This window comes from Electrophorus electricus, chromosome 23 (assembly GCF_013358815.1).
Source record: "Electrophorus electricus isolate fEleEle1 chromosome 23, fEleEle1.pri, whole genome shotgun sequence".
Classification (NCBI taxonomy): domain Eukaryota; kingdom Metazoa; phylum Chordata; class Actinopteri; order Gymnotiformes; family Gymnotidae; genus Electrophorus; species Electrophorus electricus.
The window spans coordinates 906,837-923,544 of record NC_049557.1 but is presented as its reverse complement, the minus strand read 5'-3'; the positions used below and the strand labels follow the sequence as shown (position 1 = coordinate 923,544).

At 40.3% G+C, this 16,708-nt stretch overlaps 1 protein-coding gene across 5 annotated transcripts in view; it reads left to right on the top strand.

Annotated features, from left to right (window-relative positions):
• Positions 1-3,940: 3,940 nt before the first annotated feature.
• The window catches only part of dtx1 (deltex 1, E3 ubiquitin ligase), a 31,993-nt gene continuing 19,225 nt past the window's right edge, over positions 3,941-16,708 (top strand). For 2 of the 5 annotated variants that reach the window (XM_035522135.1, XM_035522132.1), the window contains exons 1-4: positions 3,942-4,647; positions 5,259-5,285; positions 5,451-6,321; positions 15,608-16,340. In XM_035522135.1, coding sequence (XP_035378028.1) covers positions 6,060-6,321; positions 15,608-16,340 — 995 coding nt within the window. In that variant the 5' untranslated portion in view covers positions 3,942-4,647; positions 5,259-5,285; positions 5,451-6,059. Of the gene's footprint in view, positions 4,648-5,258; positions 5,286-5,450; positions 6,322-15,607; positions 16,341-16,708 lie in introns of all 5 variants that reach the window. The other 3 variants (XM_035522133.1, XM_035522136.1, XM_035522134.1) reach the window with 3 other exon arrangements.

The following is a 16,708-nucleotide window of genomic DNA, read 5'->3' as shown; positions in this document are numbered from 1 at the left end:
TGCTCCCTCCAAAATAGAGGGAATCGACTCACTATTCATAAAAATGTTTACCTGCACAAGTTTTCTCCGAATGATAGACAGAGTTTTGGATTTAAAGCATTGTCCAATTAAGATTATCACTCAGCTTGTCAAGCAACAAGTACATGGAAAAGTAAGTGTTGTCATATCATCCATGTATTTTCCAATAGGAGGGAATCGAGTGCCATCCTGCAACCAAAAACCCACTTGGAAGCCCTAATTCACTTCCATTGCCATAGTAAATGTCAACAGTGAAATTGTACAATCTGCCATTATGCTCATTACCAAATGCTGCCGAGATGTGACATATTCAAGTGTATTAATGCAAAACTGAATATCTTCAAAACAGGCTCTCAACAGCCTATATTATTCAGTACCTGAAAGAACCAAAACACCATCCACAACAAACTGTGTGATCCTGAGCGAAAGACATTAGCAAGATCCAAAAATACCACATGTATAATCCCTGCCCTCCATTGCTGACTGAATATGCTGTCAGATCATGCTACAATGTTCCAAACATCCCGAAAAACCTGGGTTTCCTGCCTGTTGTACTGACATGCTGACTAGGCTAGTAGTCAGCCACCATGTAAACACACTAAAAATGATCTTCCTCTCCACATTACAAAGGCTTGTTGGTTGAATCTGATATTTAATCACTGCATCTTTCCCCCTGTTGTGTGCCATTCCTTTGGGATTCCTTTCTTCCACACCATTACCATCAACCCCACAAATACCATAGGATGTCAGGTGTACCTTTATAAAGTTGATGAGGAACCCCTTAGGCCTTGGTGCAGCTTGCACTTTCTCCCACCTGGGAATGCTATCACACACTTGGGAGCACTACCATCCACCTGGGAGCGCTATCATCCACCTGGGAATGCTATCATCCACATGGGAGCACCATCATCCACATGGGAGCGCCATCATCCACCTGGGAGTGCTATCATCCACCTGGGAGTGCTATCATCCACCTGGGAGTGCTATCATCCACCTGGGAGTGCTATCGTTCATATGCAATTCCATGTCTCCAATCAGTTGAATGTCAACTTGCAGCTCCAGCTTTTTTCTGTCTCTTTATGTTACTTCTTCAATCCTTACCAGTTTTTTCCTCTAAAAATTGTTTTAACAAATTGAAAAGGTTGCTTTAAAAATGTTGCTCTGGCTTGTTGCTTCTTCTTCTATACTCCAAGAAGCTCTGCTCTCCTGAGCACAGCCATCTTAATCTTCAGCTCTTCCTGCAATATAACAGTACCCTTTCTTTTCTCCTCACTGTTGTTTTGAAGAAGTTTTCTTCTCTCCTTAACAAATCAATCTATCCCTACCCGTGATCTAAATTTAACAGGGACTTGTTCCCTTTCCCTTTTCTGGAGAATATAAAATCCTGCCATACCATAATCATATGAAATCTTACTCAATCTATTCAGCTTCTTCTCAGCTGTTCCCTTCAAACCCACCAGCAGACATTTTATGTCCTCACTAATACTCATCCATGCTTAACTTTCTCTACCTCCTGGCGGTCTAACCTTTAGTTTCTGCCCGCTCCTTTTCTTTCCTGCTTCACTATCTCCATTAGTCCCCTGTTCAACTTCAATTCCCTTGGGTGTACCTTCATGTATCCATGTGTCTGAATTTTCCTCCCTAGTAGCAGGGATATTAATGTCCTGCACATCAGCTGAACGATGTTAACCACTTCTTAACATTGTTCAGTGTGAGGCTTTGCACCCCTTTCTTCAAGCAACTCTTTCTTATTTGGTGGATCCTTAGCCCTTTAATTGATGTCACTTTGCTTCAACCATATATACACACCTGCAGTCGCTTGCCTTCTCCTACCATACTAACTGCCTCCGTATTTGTCGTGATCATTTTATGGCTGCCTCCTTGCCTTTTCATGGTCGAAAGCAATGTCATCCATCTGGGAGTCTTCCACCCTGTTCTCACAGACTACTGGGGTATTACAAGTCTTTGTCATGATGAAAGAGGTTTGTGAACCAAATCTGCTTTCTTCTAGCCATCTCACAAGATATAAAAATGTTTTTGAAAACAGAAAAAAAATCCTACTTTTTATTTAAATTTAATTTTTTTTTTTTTATTATATTTTATTGTTTTATCTTTATCTTATACTGTGTTATATACTAAAAAACATATTCCCAGGTAAAGTTTTATTGGACAAAGCTACATTATGTGTTACACAATTGTTTTGCTTTTTTGTTTTGTTTTGCTCTTCAGGCCTGATACACCCCATTTGATATGTATGAAGTCAGCTACATGAGCAGCAGCAAACTGGTCATATGCTATTGACAAGTGAAATTAAAAAAGCTAGCTCTTGCACTTATGAAAATCTGCTTTGTAGATTTCAGGAAAGAACCTGATGTTATTCGTATTAGTAAACTGCACCTTGTCATGAGTCTTGTCTTGTGACTGATTAGAAGAAAAAAAGTAACTGAATTGTATTTGAAAAATGTTACAATTTTCTAATGGGCAGGGGTAGCTCAGTGGTTACTCGACTAGTAATGGAAAGGTTGCCAGTTTAAGCCCCGCCACTGCCAGGCCACCATTGTTGGTCCCCTGAACAAGACCCTTAACCCTCAATTATTCAAGTTGTGTTCAGAAATATAGCTTGCGTTAGGGCAGTGGTAGCTCAGTGGTTAAGGTACTTGACTTGTAATTAGAAGGTTGCTGCTTCAAGTGCCACTGTTGGGCCCCTGAGCAAGGCCCTTAACCCTCAATTGCTCAAGTTGTACTCAGTCATTATTGTAAGTCACTTTGGTAAAGTGTCAGATAAATGGAAATAACATTTGAATACTTCATGTTAAATTCATATTAATTAAAGGTCAATATTTCATGTATCTTGTACTGCATATAATATTTTTGTTTAGGATATGTTATACCTTTTCGATTTCAGTTCCATTAACATAATATCTGTGATATTCTTAACAAATCTGATTTAGGCCACATCACAGCAGTAAGGTAAAAGCACCAATTTCTAACTTACCATTTTAGGGGCATAACAAACCTTTTTTTTTCTGCAATGTTTCTTCAGTCAACAGTACCTTTTGACTCAGCTATTCCTCATTATGATATAAAGCAAATATTTGCTTAAGACTAGTATCTTAAAAATATTTAGAGCATATAAAGGAAAGCGTCAAAACATGTGAATATGTTTCAATGTTGCTAACTGACTAAGACTGCCTGGAAATAACCTTTGGCTAAAAACATGATGGATCTAAAAATATAGTTGCTTGGAAATTACCATTAAAGTAAATTTAAACATGCTCAGGTTTAAACTACATTCTAATCATAAGAAGGTTTCATGTAAAATTAAAGCATGTTGTCTAACCCTAATTGTTGAAAATTATACTGTTCTTCTGTTCATATTGTAGATTGGCTAACTAGGAAAGTATCTTACATTAACGCAAAAATGTATTTAAAAACCATTTCAAATAAGAGTGAAGTATCTGAAGACAAAATGCAGCCCAACCCCTTATTGTTTATTTAAATTCCCGTCTATAGTGTTTCCAGGATCTCCTCTACCTACTTTACATAGCATTATTAAGCAATTTGAAATGAATGTTTTTCATTTTATATAATCAATATAAAATAATCAAATTTTATACATTTAAATAAAAATGTCATTTCATAGCATTTCATTTACAGGGCAAGATAGCGCTTATTAGGCTCCTTAGGTGCTGTTTAATTAATAAATGTGGCGACTTTGCTGTAAAACACTGAATTTTCTTTAATTTCCGCACCACTACATGTTATATGAAACAATTGGGGGATGGAGTATTTTTTACTTATACAAGCAGAAAGACTCGTAGAATCTTTTGGGCACATGAACTCACTTCGGGTGGAAAACCGCCTTGATAGAAGGGTTGTCTCAGCACAAGACTCAACGCGGTAGTAAAGGGAAATCGAAGCAACAGCCTCGCTATGCAGTCTTCGTTGGGCACAGCCGAGAAACGGCGCGACAACGAGGAGAGAACCGATTAAGTATTAGTTCATAAGATATATCCGAGGCATATATCCTCCACCATAGGTTTTGTGTCTGTTTTGTTTATTTAGGCCACCGTGCAATAAATATAGTTCGGCCAATTGTCCGCCTATAGGCAGGGTCATTGCGCGATCTTTTTCTGGGATCAAACATCGGAGCTTGTCGTCAAGGGAACGGTGATATTTTCCTGTTAACTTCACAGGTGACAAGACCTTGGTAGCGTATATATTTTGGCCCTTCTCTTAGAGAAGAAAACGCTTAGTTAATGATACTACAACTAAAACTCAAATGCGTCCAAACAACCTGAAGTCTATGATGGAGCGAAATACACAGACAAGAAATGGCTTCTTATCACGCACTCTTGTAGGTTCATGCTTGGCAAAATGATTCCCGTATATGTCTGCTCGGATAACATGCAAACCGATTTGGTTAAACTAGTGAGCTGTGATGGAGGAACGATTATGAGACAAAGATTTGCACGATTGGACGGTGTAATTCCGGATATGATATACAGACGGGATTACGTTTTTTGATTAACAGCGCTGTTAAATTGGAGAGAAGGAAGCAGAAAGAGAAGGAAGATAACAGATTCGGGTCACAAGTGGGAAAGAACAGCATCGATAGAGGTTAATTCGGTAAGTTACAGCTGGTTTAAAGAACATTTCTAAGCAAAGTGAATTTGCCTCTTCCACACACGCATACACGTTCACGAACAGATGTGTAGAACTGCTTGTAATGTACGGCGGGTTGCGTCTAGCACACACACACACATATATATATATATATATATATATATATATATATATATATATATATATATATATATATATATATATATATATATATATATATATCTACACTGAATGCATTTGAAATAGTGAGAAGTTAAATGCCATTAATCGGGGAATTATAGAATGCAGGACCAACAAATGTTGCTTCATGAATACTGACCTCGATACAAGGCCAGGCGATATGCTCCGTGATCTCGCTGATCTGGAAAATACGCATAATGCACGAGATACAGCGGAACCAAAGTCACTGAAATGCTGTTTCATTTTTTTTTTTTTGCCCTTTCACGTCATAGTTTTCCTCAACCGTACGTAATTACCTGATACAAGGGTGATTGGATTTCTGATCACTATAGGAATACTCTCTCTCTCTCTCTCTCTCTCTCTCTCTCTGTTTCTCTTTCACTGTCTGTCTCTGTCTTTGTCTCTCTCTCCTTATCTCTTTTAACCGTTATCAGTCTGCCAGAGGTGGTGGCTCATACTGAGTAAGTTTGATGATGATTTCTCTCCAATGTGCTCTAAAACACCATTTAGTTCTCACGCAGGGCTGAAATCACATATAATTTGGCTATAACATGTCTTAGGGGGGTTTTGTACTTATTTTTGATTGACTGTAGATCTCTTATCATGCTTTTTGTTTTTTTTCTAAGTCAGGACAGGCTGCCAAACCTCAGTAGAGTTTCAAGACGGCAACCTGGGGAAAACTATCACCCTGCTTGAAGACTGTTTTTTATAAGCACTTTGCCTGCAGATCTGCACTGGGACCTTGGTGACATTACCCTGCGATCCGGCCCTGTGAAGAGACATCTGTGCATGTAGTTTTTAACTAATGGCTGAATTTAAAGCTGTTTTGTTGAGAGTCTAAGCTCTAAAGCTGCAGTGGTGCACTTGCCTTCCTCAGCAGCAAACCACACAGTCTCTCCTCTTCACATGTGACTTTTCACAAACGGTAAAGAAGTGACAGTGGTCACTGTCTGTCACAATCCCAGGAACTGGCTTTTCTGTCCCTGTGAATAGGTGAAGGCATATGTATCCCGCTCCCCACTCTTATTCAACAGAGCCTCTTTTCAGACCCCTCTCCTCCAATTATATCTGCAGCAAGTGTCTTTGCTTCAGAGTAGAGGGTTTTTCTGAAGCGTCTAAGACGCCTCCACCTGTGGCTTCACATTAAGTGTGCCTCCAGGTGCTTGTCTTTCGACTTTTTGATTATCACTTGGGAACGCCTTTGTCACACACCCTTGTGGTGTGCAGGTGTGAAGATGGCTCGGCCCAGTCCTGGCCTGCTGGTGTCAGTTGGAGGGGGCATGGGTTACCCCCCACAGAGCATGGCCCGGGTGGTGGTGTGGGAGTGGCTCAACGAGCACGGGCGCTGGAAGCCATACAGTGCAGCTGCATGCCACCACATTGAGAACGTCCTAAAGAGTGACGCCCGCGGCACTGTGGTCCTGGGGCAGGTGGAGCCGCAGCTTGTACCCTACGTCATCGACCTGCAGTCCATGCACCAGTTCCGACAGGACACAGGTGAGAGACCGCACATGCCAATATACCAGGAGAGTTGTAGGAAGTTACGATACCCAAATGTCATAGTAGCACACCAGTGATGTGCACTCCTGGTCCTGCAGAACCACTACACTGTTTTATGTCTTCTGTGCTCTAATAAGCCTGCTTCAGCTCGTCATCAAATTATCACGTCCTTCATAAGTTGGATTTGGTATGTGAAAGTGTGAAAGTAACAAAAAGTAACAAAACAATCTGCTCTGTGCAGAGCTGCGAAGCATGTTTTTAGGAGTACATAAAGAATCATTTTAAAGGTACATTATTTAGCATCAACACAGAAAATTGCAGTTTTATCCTTGAGTGATACTTGAATGTTAAGGGTGATGTGTTTGTATATTTATGTTTCAGATAAGAGTAAAGTGCATTGTTTACATATGGACTATGTGGTTTTGTGACTGTGTGAACACTGGGTAGTTAAGGCAAAGATATTCTCAAAAGACTGTTACAGTCAGAATCACAGACTTTCTCTCATATATACACACACACACCCATGCGCACACTTAAATCTCATGGGTTCAAAGCTAGTCTGATGCCATTGTTGTGATTACTACTGAAGCTTACCTATAATCTTACATTGTGTTTGTGCATAAGTCTATTTAATTGTGGTGACTGAGCTGATTTGATTTTTTGCTCTGCTGTTGGACCTTTTGATCTTCTTTTAGACCATGTCTGGAGATCCAAATTCCTGTTAAAGTCTTGATTCATTGTGTTAGAGAGAGAGAGAGAGAGAGAGAGAGAGAGAGTGAGAGAGAGAGAGTGTGGCAGGGAGAGAGGGAGAGAGAGAGAGAGAGAGAGAGAGAGGCTGTGTTCATTCTCATTCAATAGTAGATTTGGTTAAATGCAGTGTTCTAGTTGGGATAATTTGAAACCTCTCAGGTTGGTTATTTAATATGCTCAATAGTTACCCATGCTGCCAGGATGTGTGTGTGCGTGTGTGTGAATATCATTTGATCTTAGTTGAAAGATGCTGTTGTATTTTGAGTTATTGGTATGCATACTTATTTTAGGTGTCTTTGTTCTTTTAGAAGGAGTGTTCTTAAGTTAGTATTCTGAGATAAAGATATTTTGCATTGTGTTTGTGTGTGAGTGTGTGTGCATGCTTATAGTGTCCCTTACTACTACAGTTGGCCTGCCACTGTCATGGAGGCAGGGCCACAGGCCCTCTGAGAAAGTGGAATAACCATGAATATCTCTACCCCCAAAGCCAAATTTTTAGTACTTTTTAATACTTATTTAACACAAAGTGTGTTTTCTCTAAACAGATTGTGAAGTCTGCACTAAACTGTTTTACAAAATGTAACTATTTATCATACGTCTGTGTGTGTATACATTATGGTAGTAAATGATAAAATAGATTAATAATACATATATTTTATGCATTTATAACTTAATAAACATTTTCTAGTTTTCTCTGGATTTTCTATTCCATATGCATTGTGATTTTCTGCAATAGGCCTCCAGCAAAATTCCCATTGAATTATTGATGGCAAACTTGAATAAACAAATCCGTGAAAGTTATCCTCAAAAAAGTCGATCTTTCTTTTTTTCCCTTCATGGTAGTATTTCTCTATGTTGTAAATATACAGTGGCTAATGCAAAGCAGCTGTCTTCCATCTCAGTTAAAATCATATAACTCTCCATTCTCAGGCAGCAAATGATTATGCTGAGAAGTCATTTCCCTTTCCCCTGTTATCTTGTGTGTTTGTGCCTATATTGTGATTACAAATAATAGTTATATATAATAGTTCTGCTCCACCAAACTATATTGCTTGCATTATTTGCAGTTAAGCAGGTATTTGTTTATCCAAGGAGAGAGAGTGAGAGAGAATGAGAGAGAATGGGAGGTGTAGAGAGGGAGAGAGAGAGACAAAGAGAGAGAGAGAGAGAGATTGTGTGAAAACATGTTTGTTAAAGTGTGTTTGTCTTGGCTTGGTCGGGTTTAATCATTGGCCAGACAGATTGATCCATGCAGCTCCCAAGGGAGGTATTTGTGGCTCCGACTTCACTGCTGTAGACTTATCCCTTCTCAGTACACACGCATCATACACACACAAAATTCCTTTTATTCATATAGTATTACCTAATGAAAACACATTGGCCATGAAGTTGCAAATAGTGGTTGCCTGTATAACTGCTGCAGTTGCCGTGATGAACACAGACCCTCGTTTTCACAGCTCTGTTTATGCATGATGGTAGGATCGTGAGAAACCCATCTCACATGGAACGTTGTGCATGCCTATGTGTGAGAGTTTGCCTCTTCCTATAGCTGTGGGTTTTTTGAGCTTCTTCATGTGGTCTCTAATGGGTACGTTAATGCGTCTTGACACTGTAAAGTGTGTGGGTGTGTATGCTCATACTCACAGAAGACTTTCATATCTCTTGAACAAAACTCACTTTTCTGTGTGTTTGTAACAGGATAGACATCAACAGTAGATGATCCAGATTTTTCAACAGTTTCCTTATTATTTGACTTTATACTATTATTAACATAATTGTAATAGCAGAATAACATGTTATCAATACATAGATTGCAATATTGTAATGGATGCCATATGCAGTAATGCAAGTAATGAATCTTGTGTATCACAGCATTTCTTTAGTATACATTATTCCCACAATATGCCTATTACCAGATTTATAAACAGTACAGAACTCAGCATTCAGTGATGTGGGTAAAAAGGTTAAGATGGTACTGGAGTTAATGTAATCTGACTCTGACTGTTGTGTGCAGTAATAGCCAGGTGTCACTGTAGCCAAGTGACATAACCAGCTCTAAGAGCTTCTTTCAGCGATCCATAATATTTATAAATATTGATATTTTTATTTATATTCCACCTTTCTCATACTCATGGTTGATGTACAATATAATACAAAAATATAGTATAATATAATACAGCAGCCTCTCTCTTTCTTCCTGGGTTTTGAGGAGGTGATGAAGAAAAACCCAGAAGGTGTGTTACAATCAATAACTAATAGACTATCAAAATGGAAGTGGTTGTTATCACCCCTATAATACAAGGAATCATTAATGATTTGGCAGCATCCACCCTCTGGCACTGACTGGCTGTTTTGAATGTCCCTGCTGCTTTGTATGCAGAGAAGACTAGCAGACCTCTTCTGGTTGAGGCATCACTGGCTGTGAGCCACTGTCCTGGATCTCCCTGTCCATGAGGAGGATCAGGGCCTAATCGATTTGGAGATCAGGGTGGCGGCTCTCAGACTCACGGCTGCCCAGATACTCTTATATCAACCGGAAGCCAGCTGGAGCTTTTATTGAGCCAAGGTGGTGATATGGAGCTGGATCAACAGTTCTTCCTCATGAATACAGAGGGAACTTTTCATGTCTTAAATACTTCTAACACTTAATATAAGCATGGCAGAAGCAGACTGGGCAGTGAAGAGTGGGATAACAAAAGAGCCATAGGTTTGGAAGGTGCATGCGCTCCACTTCCTGCTATGACCTTTGGAATCAGAGCGTTCAGAACCCCTTCAAAAATTATTCATGGATGCTAGGATATGTAAGTTTAGGCATCTACAGATACTTGGATTTGGCGGCTGGAAATCAGCCCAGTTTCTGGGATCACCTCACTGAGATTGTTGGAAAAGTTCATGAGTGAAGTCATGAGACCACTTCAGGGTCTGTGTCAGGATGAGGAATATGAAGACCACAGAGTGGGTTAGAGAACCCCAGTTGCAGGAAATACAGGAAGATGAAAGCACAACAAGATTTTGGTGGTGGATGCTATATAAATTATACAAGTTTCCAGTGCCAAAAAGGACAGGAGATTTTCAGTGCAGAATATTATACGGGGCCACAGTAATAAGTCAACATATAGCTTCCTTTGACCCAGGGGTAGGGATGAATTGTCTTTTTTGTTAAAGTCTCGTGACTGTGCAAAATGTTTTTATAGAATGTTCATGGTTTGATTTAACAGGCTGTTATGTAAAAGTGGGAATAACCTTTACATTTGGATTACTTTTCCTGTGGTCACAGAGCTTTTGCACAGAGGTTTACATATTGTTTGCCAAATGTTGTTTTGGTCAGAAAAAAATGGCTATTTGGTTCACAACAAGAAACAAGAAAAGAGGTTAGGGTCTTATTATTACAAATGCAAGTTTGTTTACAAGTTTGGAGTTGGCACACTACATAGTGGAATCACACTGATCAATCAGTTTTATATTTCAGATTGAGGACTATATATATATATATATATATATATATATATATATATATATATATAATATATAATATAAATATATATATATATATATATATATATATATATATATATATATATATATATATATATATATATATATATATATATATATATATATATCCAAAGAAGGCAGTGATGGCAGTGCCAAAGATGGCAGTGTTCCTAGGCAAATTTTTTAGCAAACCCACTCCCTTGGATGAAAAGCAACCCTACACATGAATGGTCTCAGGATGCCTCACTGTTGACATAACACAGGACCATAGTAGCACTCACCTTTTCTTCTCCAGACAATCATTTGTCCTGATGTCCCAAATAGTCTGAAGGGAGCTTCATCAGAGGAAATAACTTTACCCCGGTCCTCTGCAGTCTAATCCCTATAAAGCCTTCGCCTCACTGTGCATGCAGATGCACTTACACCTTCCTTTTGCCATTCCTGAGCAAGCTCTGCACTGGTGGTGACCCGATTCTGTAGCTGCATCCTCTTTAGGAGACGGTCCTGGCGCTTGCTTGAATTTCTTGCGTGACCTGAAGCCTTCTGCACTGCAACTGAACCTCTCTCCTTGAAGTTCTTGATGATTTGATAAATGGTTGAATTAAATCAGATGCCTTGTACTCATTAACACTTTCTCCTGAGCTAACAAGAATATCACTGAAATTATGTTAGCAAGCCATTTTGTAGCTAGTCCCCGAACCCAGAGATTCCTGACATGGCAATCAGGCAATTCAGCAATGAATACAGCAAGAGTCCTTATCAGAACACCTGTTGAGGTAATCTATATTAATTATATTAATCTGGACACCCCACTGGCCATTCCATAAAGTTTTCATCTGTTCAACTAGAAACAGCTGCACTTCTTCACTGATGTCACCTACCTGGTGTGGCCTATTATGAGCTGGACCACAATCTGACAATTATTCCTCATTCTGAGCCAGTCCAATCTCAGACCATCCTGGATGAAGTGTACAGCCCTCTCACTTGACCTGGATGAACTGGGTGTGAGAACGCCCGAGCCGTTCAACCTGGAAGAGCAGGACAGCTGCACTGGCAGTGCAGCCTCCTATCCTGCTGGCCAGACAGAAAACAGGTCAGACCGACCTGTTTTTGTTTATCCTAGTCTGTTAATGCCTGGGAAGAACCGCAAACTAGCGAGCATTTACTGCTTTATGAAAAGCCAAAATATTTATATTTTTCTTTGATTGCCTATTTGATTTATTTAGTTGATGTTAAAAACATCTCTGCCACATATTTCTGAAAGATAAGAGAAATGAAAAAATATGTGTTTCAAATTCTACGAGATTAAAAGTTGAATCAGTTTTTTGTCAGAAAAAAATAGGCCTTCTAACAGTCATATATGTTAGCATAAATAAATGAAATGTTGAATCGTGTAGATCATTGACTTAATGCTGCTGCCCTTCCACTAAATGTTGTGGAAGTAACTCATTATTGCTGAAGAAACCCTTGTATCTACAAAATAGCACATTTCCAAACAGGAAATAAAGTGTAATAATATCAAATGTAAAATCACAGGTTTTATAATTTGTGGTTCCTCTGTAGATACAAATGATTATGAAGCTATGGATGAGATGGCGCTTGTCCAGTTCCTCTGTTTGAAGGATTTACACTGTGCCTGCAGAAGCCCTCATTTCCAGACCTAAGGGGATCACTGTGAGAAAGGTGGAGGTGTTCAGCACTGTGCTGAAACCTTGATGGTGGGGGTTTCCATCAGTTATGGTGTTTTTGTGTTTGATATAGAGAAAGGCTGTGGGTGGGGAGATCTTATTTTCTGTAAATCTGGGGCCTGACTTGTTTTAAGGACACGATATAACACTGTAATCAATTAAATTACCTGCAGCAGGAGTACAGTTATCACACACTCTTATCTAGAGCAACTAATGTAATCAGTATGACTAAACATGTGTGCCATGGGAATCAAACCCATGACTTTAGTCTTATTAGCACCATGCTTTACCAGCTCAACAACGTAAGCTATCAAAAATCAATACAGAGGAGTGTATTATCTGCAACTATATAGTCTCCATACATACTTGATAAAACATTTCTGGTAGTCAGTGTATTTTTTGTGTAACAAAATTTGCAATATTTTTAACTTAACATCCTGTGTACAACATGTACACACAAATATTTGTGGTTCAGTGAGGTGGATGTAATAGATGTTGACACTCTCACACTGGGCAGTCATAAGGCCCCAAGACAGTTGGCAACTGTAACTTCCTTTGGCAAAGTAGACTTATGGATCATGTGTGTAAGTGTGTGTGTGTGCTTGGGAGGGGGGCATGTTCTCTGCAGTAATGCCCCTGAGGTAGACCACAGTACAGTAACTTTGAACAGAGGTGTTTTTTTCTGTTCTGACTAAAGTGCCAACTCTGCAGTAAATCTCTATTAACTAGTTGGATGTGGATGGCTTTTGTAACACACACACACACACACACACACACACACAAACACACACACACACACACACACACACACACACACACAAACATACACACACACACGCACAAACCCACACGCACACACACACACATACACACACATACAAGGTCATGCTGGGGAAGGGTGTGTGGGTGCAAGTGATGCTGAGTAGTGGCTGATTGAAATATCCTCCTCTATCAGGGAACAATGCAGCGTTTGCATACCCCCCCCCCCCCAACCACACACACACACACACACACACACACACACACACACACACACACACACACACACACACTCTCACACACACACACACACACACAGTTAAATAAATATCACTGCTTCACAGGTCTTACCACCTATTCATCCATCTTTGTAACCAATTCATTTTATAGTGCTTTATTCACCGAGGAGCTGAGTGGGACTGTGTGTGTGTGTGTGTGTGTGTGTGTGTGTGTGTGTGTGTGTGTGTGTGTGTGAGAGAAAGAAGAGAGAGTTGGAAATCAGCTGTGGAACAGAGAGGAGCTGCATAAACAGTTGAACAGACAGCGAAAGTCTGGGTGAATTAAGAAAGAAAAAGAGACATAAAAAGTGTCTTTAGGTCCATCTGGCTGTGAAATAACTTTAATAGTGAAATGAACAGTTTGCGGCCCAATGATCATTTAGTGAGGAATGGACCTAGTTACAATTATTTTGCTATGTGTATTACTAAATGGGTTGACATGCAGACAGAAAGAGGAAGTGAAAGTGTCCAGAGTCAGGAAGAATATCATTTCATTTCAGGCTTCTCTGCAGGAGGGATGTGACCTGTGTGTTTGTGTGTGAGGCTGTGTAATTCTTGACTTGGTTTAGTTTGTATTGTCTCAGATGTTAAGTACTGCTTTGTGGGACTCAGAGGAAGCATAAGCAAATGTGTGAGAGAAATATCCTGTTATGGTTTTGCGTTTGTGTGCATGAGAAAGTGTGAGTGAACTAGAGAATGCCTAAGGTCCCATCTGACCTCTCTATAACCTTTTCAGTGTAATACAGCATGATATAGGCATAATTGCTGTGAGGAAATAACATCATAACACCTACAGTAGTTATTATTGTAAACTGGCCTTTTCACTTAAAAAAAAAAAAAAAATCAGGTTTTAATTATGGCTATTTTTCAACCCATCCCTTAAAACTGCTCTTTCCCTATAGCTAAGTACTCCTGTGTAGCTTGTCGCAGGACATTTCTGCCATTGACTTGTTGATAAGTCCAGTCAGAGTTATGGGTTGAAAATAGCAGATCTATCCATAATCCTACCTGTTGGCATGCACATGCATATATACATACTGTAGACACACACACACACACACACACACACACACACACACACACACACACACACACACACAGTATGTATATATACAGTATGTATATATCTGTGCTTTCTGAAGGCTTAAATATGTGTGATTATGGTTGCCCTTGCTTTAGGTCACTAGTCTTTCTCTCTCTGTCATTCTCTCTATCGGTCTAGCTATCTGTGTGTCTACTTGTCTTTGGTTTAGAGATGGAAAGTATCTAAATTCATAGCACTGCACATTTGGGGACAATGTATGCACAGACATAAACCCATACTCCACACCCCCCCCACACACACATACCCACACCCACACACACACAGGAAAAAAGTACTGGAAGGTCTTGGATGCACCTAAATATGTGTTCATATATTCTGTGATGGAGACTCAGGAATTTACCACTTAACTAGCCTGTATGTTTTAAAGTTGTTGACCTGTACAAATACAAATACAGTCAATTTTTGTAGTCTACAAACACTATTAAATGTATTAAACGCACACACACACACACACACACACACACACACACACACACACACACACACACACACACACACACACACACACACACATACATATATTTATTATTACTATTAATGAAGATCTTGATGGCGGAATTAGCTAATGACAGAAACTGTAAACTCAATACAAAGTCTAGCATCATTATTTGAAACTTTTTCAACTTAAATTTCAAAAAACAGTTGCATTAATTTAAAGCTTTGTCCACTGGTTCTTAGATTATCTCCTTACTAACACAGATGTTACTAGCCTTGGATAACATAGAAGTGAGACGTGTCTCTCCCACTAAATGAAACTAGCCGCTGAGCTGGTGTTTCTGCTGATGTGTCTCACAGAGGCTCAGCCAGCGGCAGTGCTGTGACGCTAATGGGGTGTGTGTGTGTGTGTGTGTGTGTGTGTGTGTGTGTGTAAGCATAATGATGGAAGGGGTTTTGCAACAGTAAGACATTACTGGTGTTTAAAAGGATACATGTTTGCATATGCCATGTTAGTGATTGCTCATGGAAAGAGAGGGGAGAGTGAGAGAGAAAGAGTGATTGAGTACTGATTATTGGAGTGTTATAAATGAACATTAGTCTTCTCAAGGACATAAGGGGTATGTGAATGTGTTTTGGCTATAAAGTCTCTGATGTATAGTTGTAATTACACATTAATGGGGCGCCCAGCCCAACTGAACCTTCATCTCTCCCCCCCCTCCCTCTCATTCTCTCTCCCTATTTCTCTCTCTCCCTCTCTTTCTTTCTATCAGGTACAATGCGGCCAGTGCAGCGTAACTTTTATGATCCGTCCTCGGCTCCTGGCAAAGGTGTGGTGTGGGAGTGGGAGAATGACAATGGTTCCTGGACACCCTACGACATGGAGCTGTGTGTGAGCATCCAGAACGCCTATGAGAAGCAGCACCCATGGCTGGACCTCAGCTCACTGGGCTTCAGCTACCTGGTGGACTTTGACAGCATGGCCCAGACCAACCGCCAGAGCCAGAGAAGGCGCCGCATCCGCCGGCGCATGGACCTTGCCTACCCACTCATTGCCGGCTCCATCCCCAAGTCCCAGTCATGGCCTGTGGGAGCCAGCTCGGGTACGCCCTGCTCATGCCAGCAGTGCCTGCTGGTACACAGTACACGAGCTGCCTCTAATGCCATCCTGGCCTCACAACAGAGGAGAAGGCTGTACGGTGAGGCGGGCGGAACCAGGGGACCAGGTGATAAGACAGCTCCCACTGTTCGGCAGAGCAGCACGTTCGCTGGTACCTCCCTCTGGTCACCGGTGGTCAACGTGGCTGGAGGTCACCATAACAACATAGCAGTGGGTGGGGGAGGAAATGGGAAAGTGGAGATGAGCGACTTGAACTTCCCCTGCAGTTCGGCACTGGTGACACTGTCAGCCAATCACACGCTGATGATTAACGGGCAGAATAATTTGAACCGGCCAGGAACGCAGCGCATTGTGGTGTCCACCAGTCGAGGAGCTATCCCAGCAGGGTGAGAATCTCAGGAATACACACACCAGCAGTATTTTGTATCAGGAGTTTGTATAGCACCATACAAACCTGGCCTTCTCTCTAAGAGTACAGATAAGGGTCTAAATAGTTAATAAATTACAGCTAATAAATAAATTAATAAATAGCTGAATATGTAAAAAGTAACTTTGACTTTCGGGAAAACAAAACAAAACAAAAACAAAAAACAGCAACAACAAAAAAAAAAACAGCATAGGAACTCTAGCTATTGCCCTACTTTGAAAGTATAAATTAAAAACTACATCATGTTTGCTTCACATGTATGACCTATTCCCAGTCACTTTTAATGCAAAACACTATTAAACTATTAAGCCCAGAGTAGAGATTTTG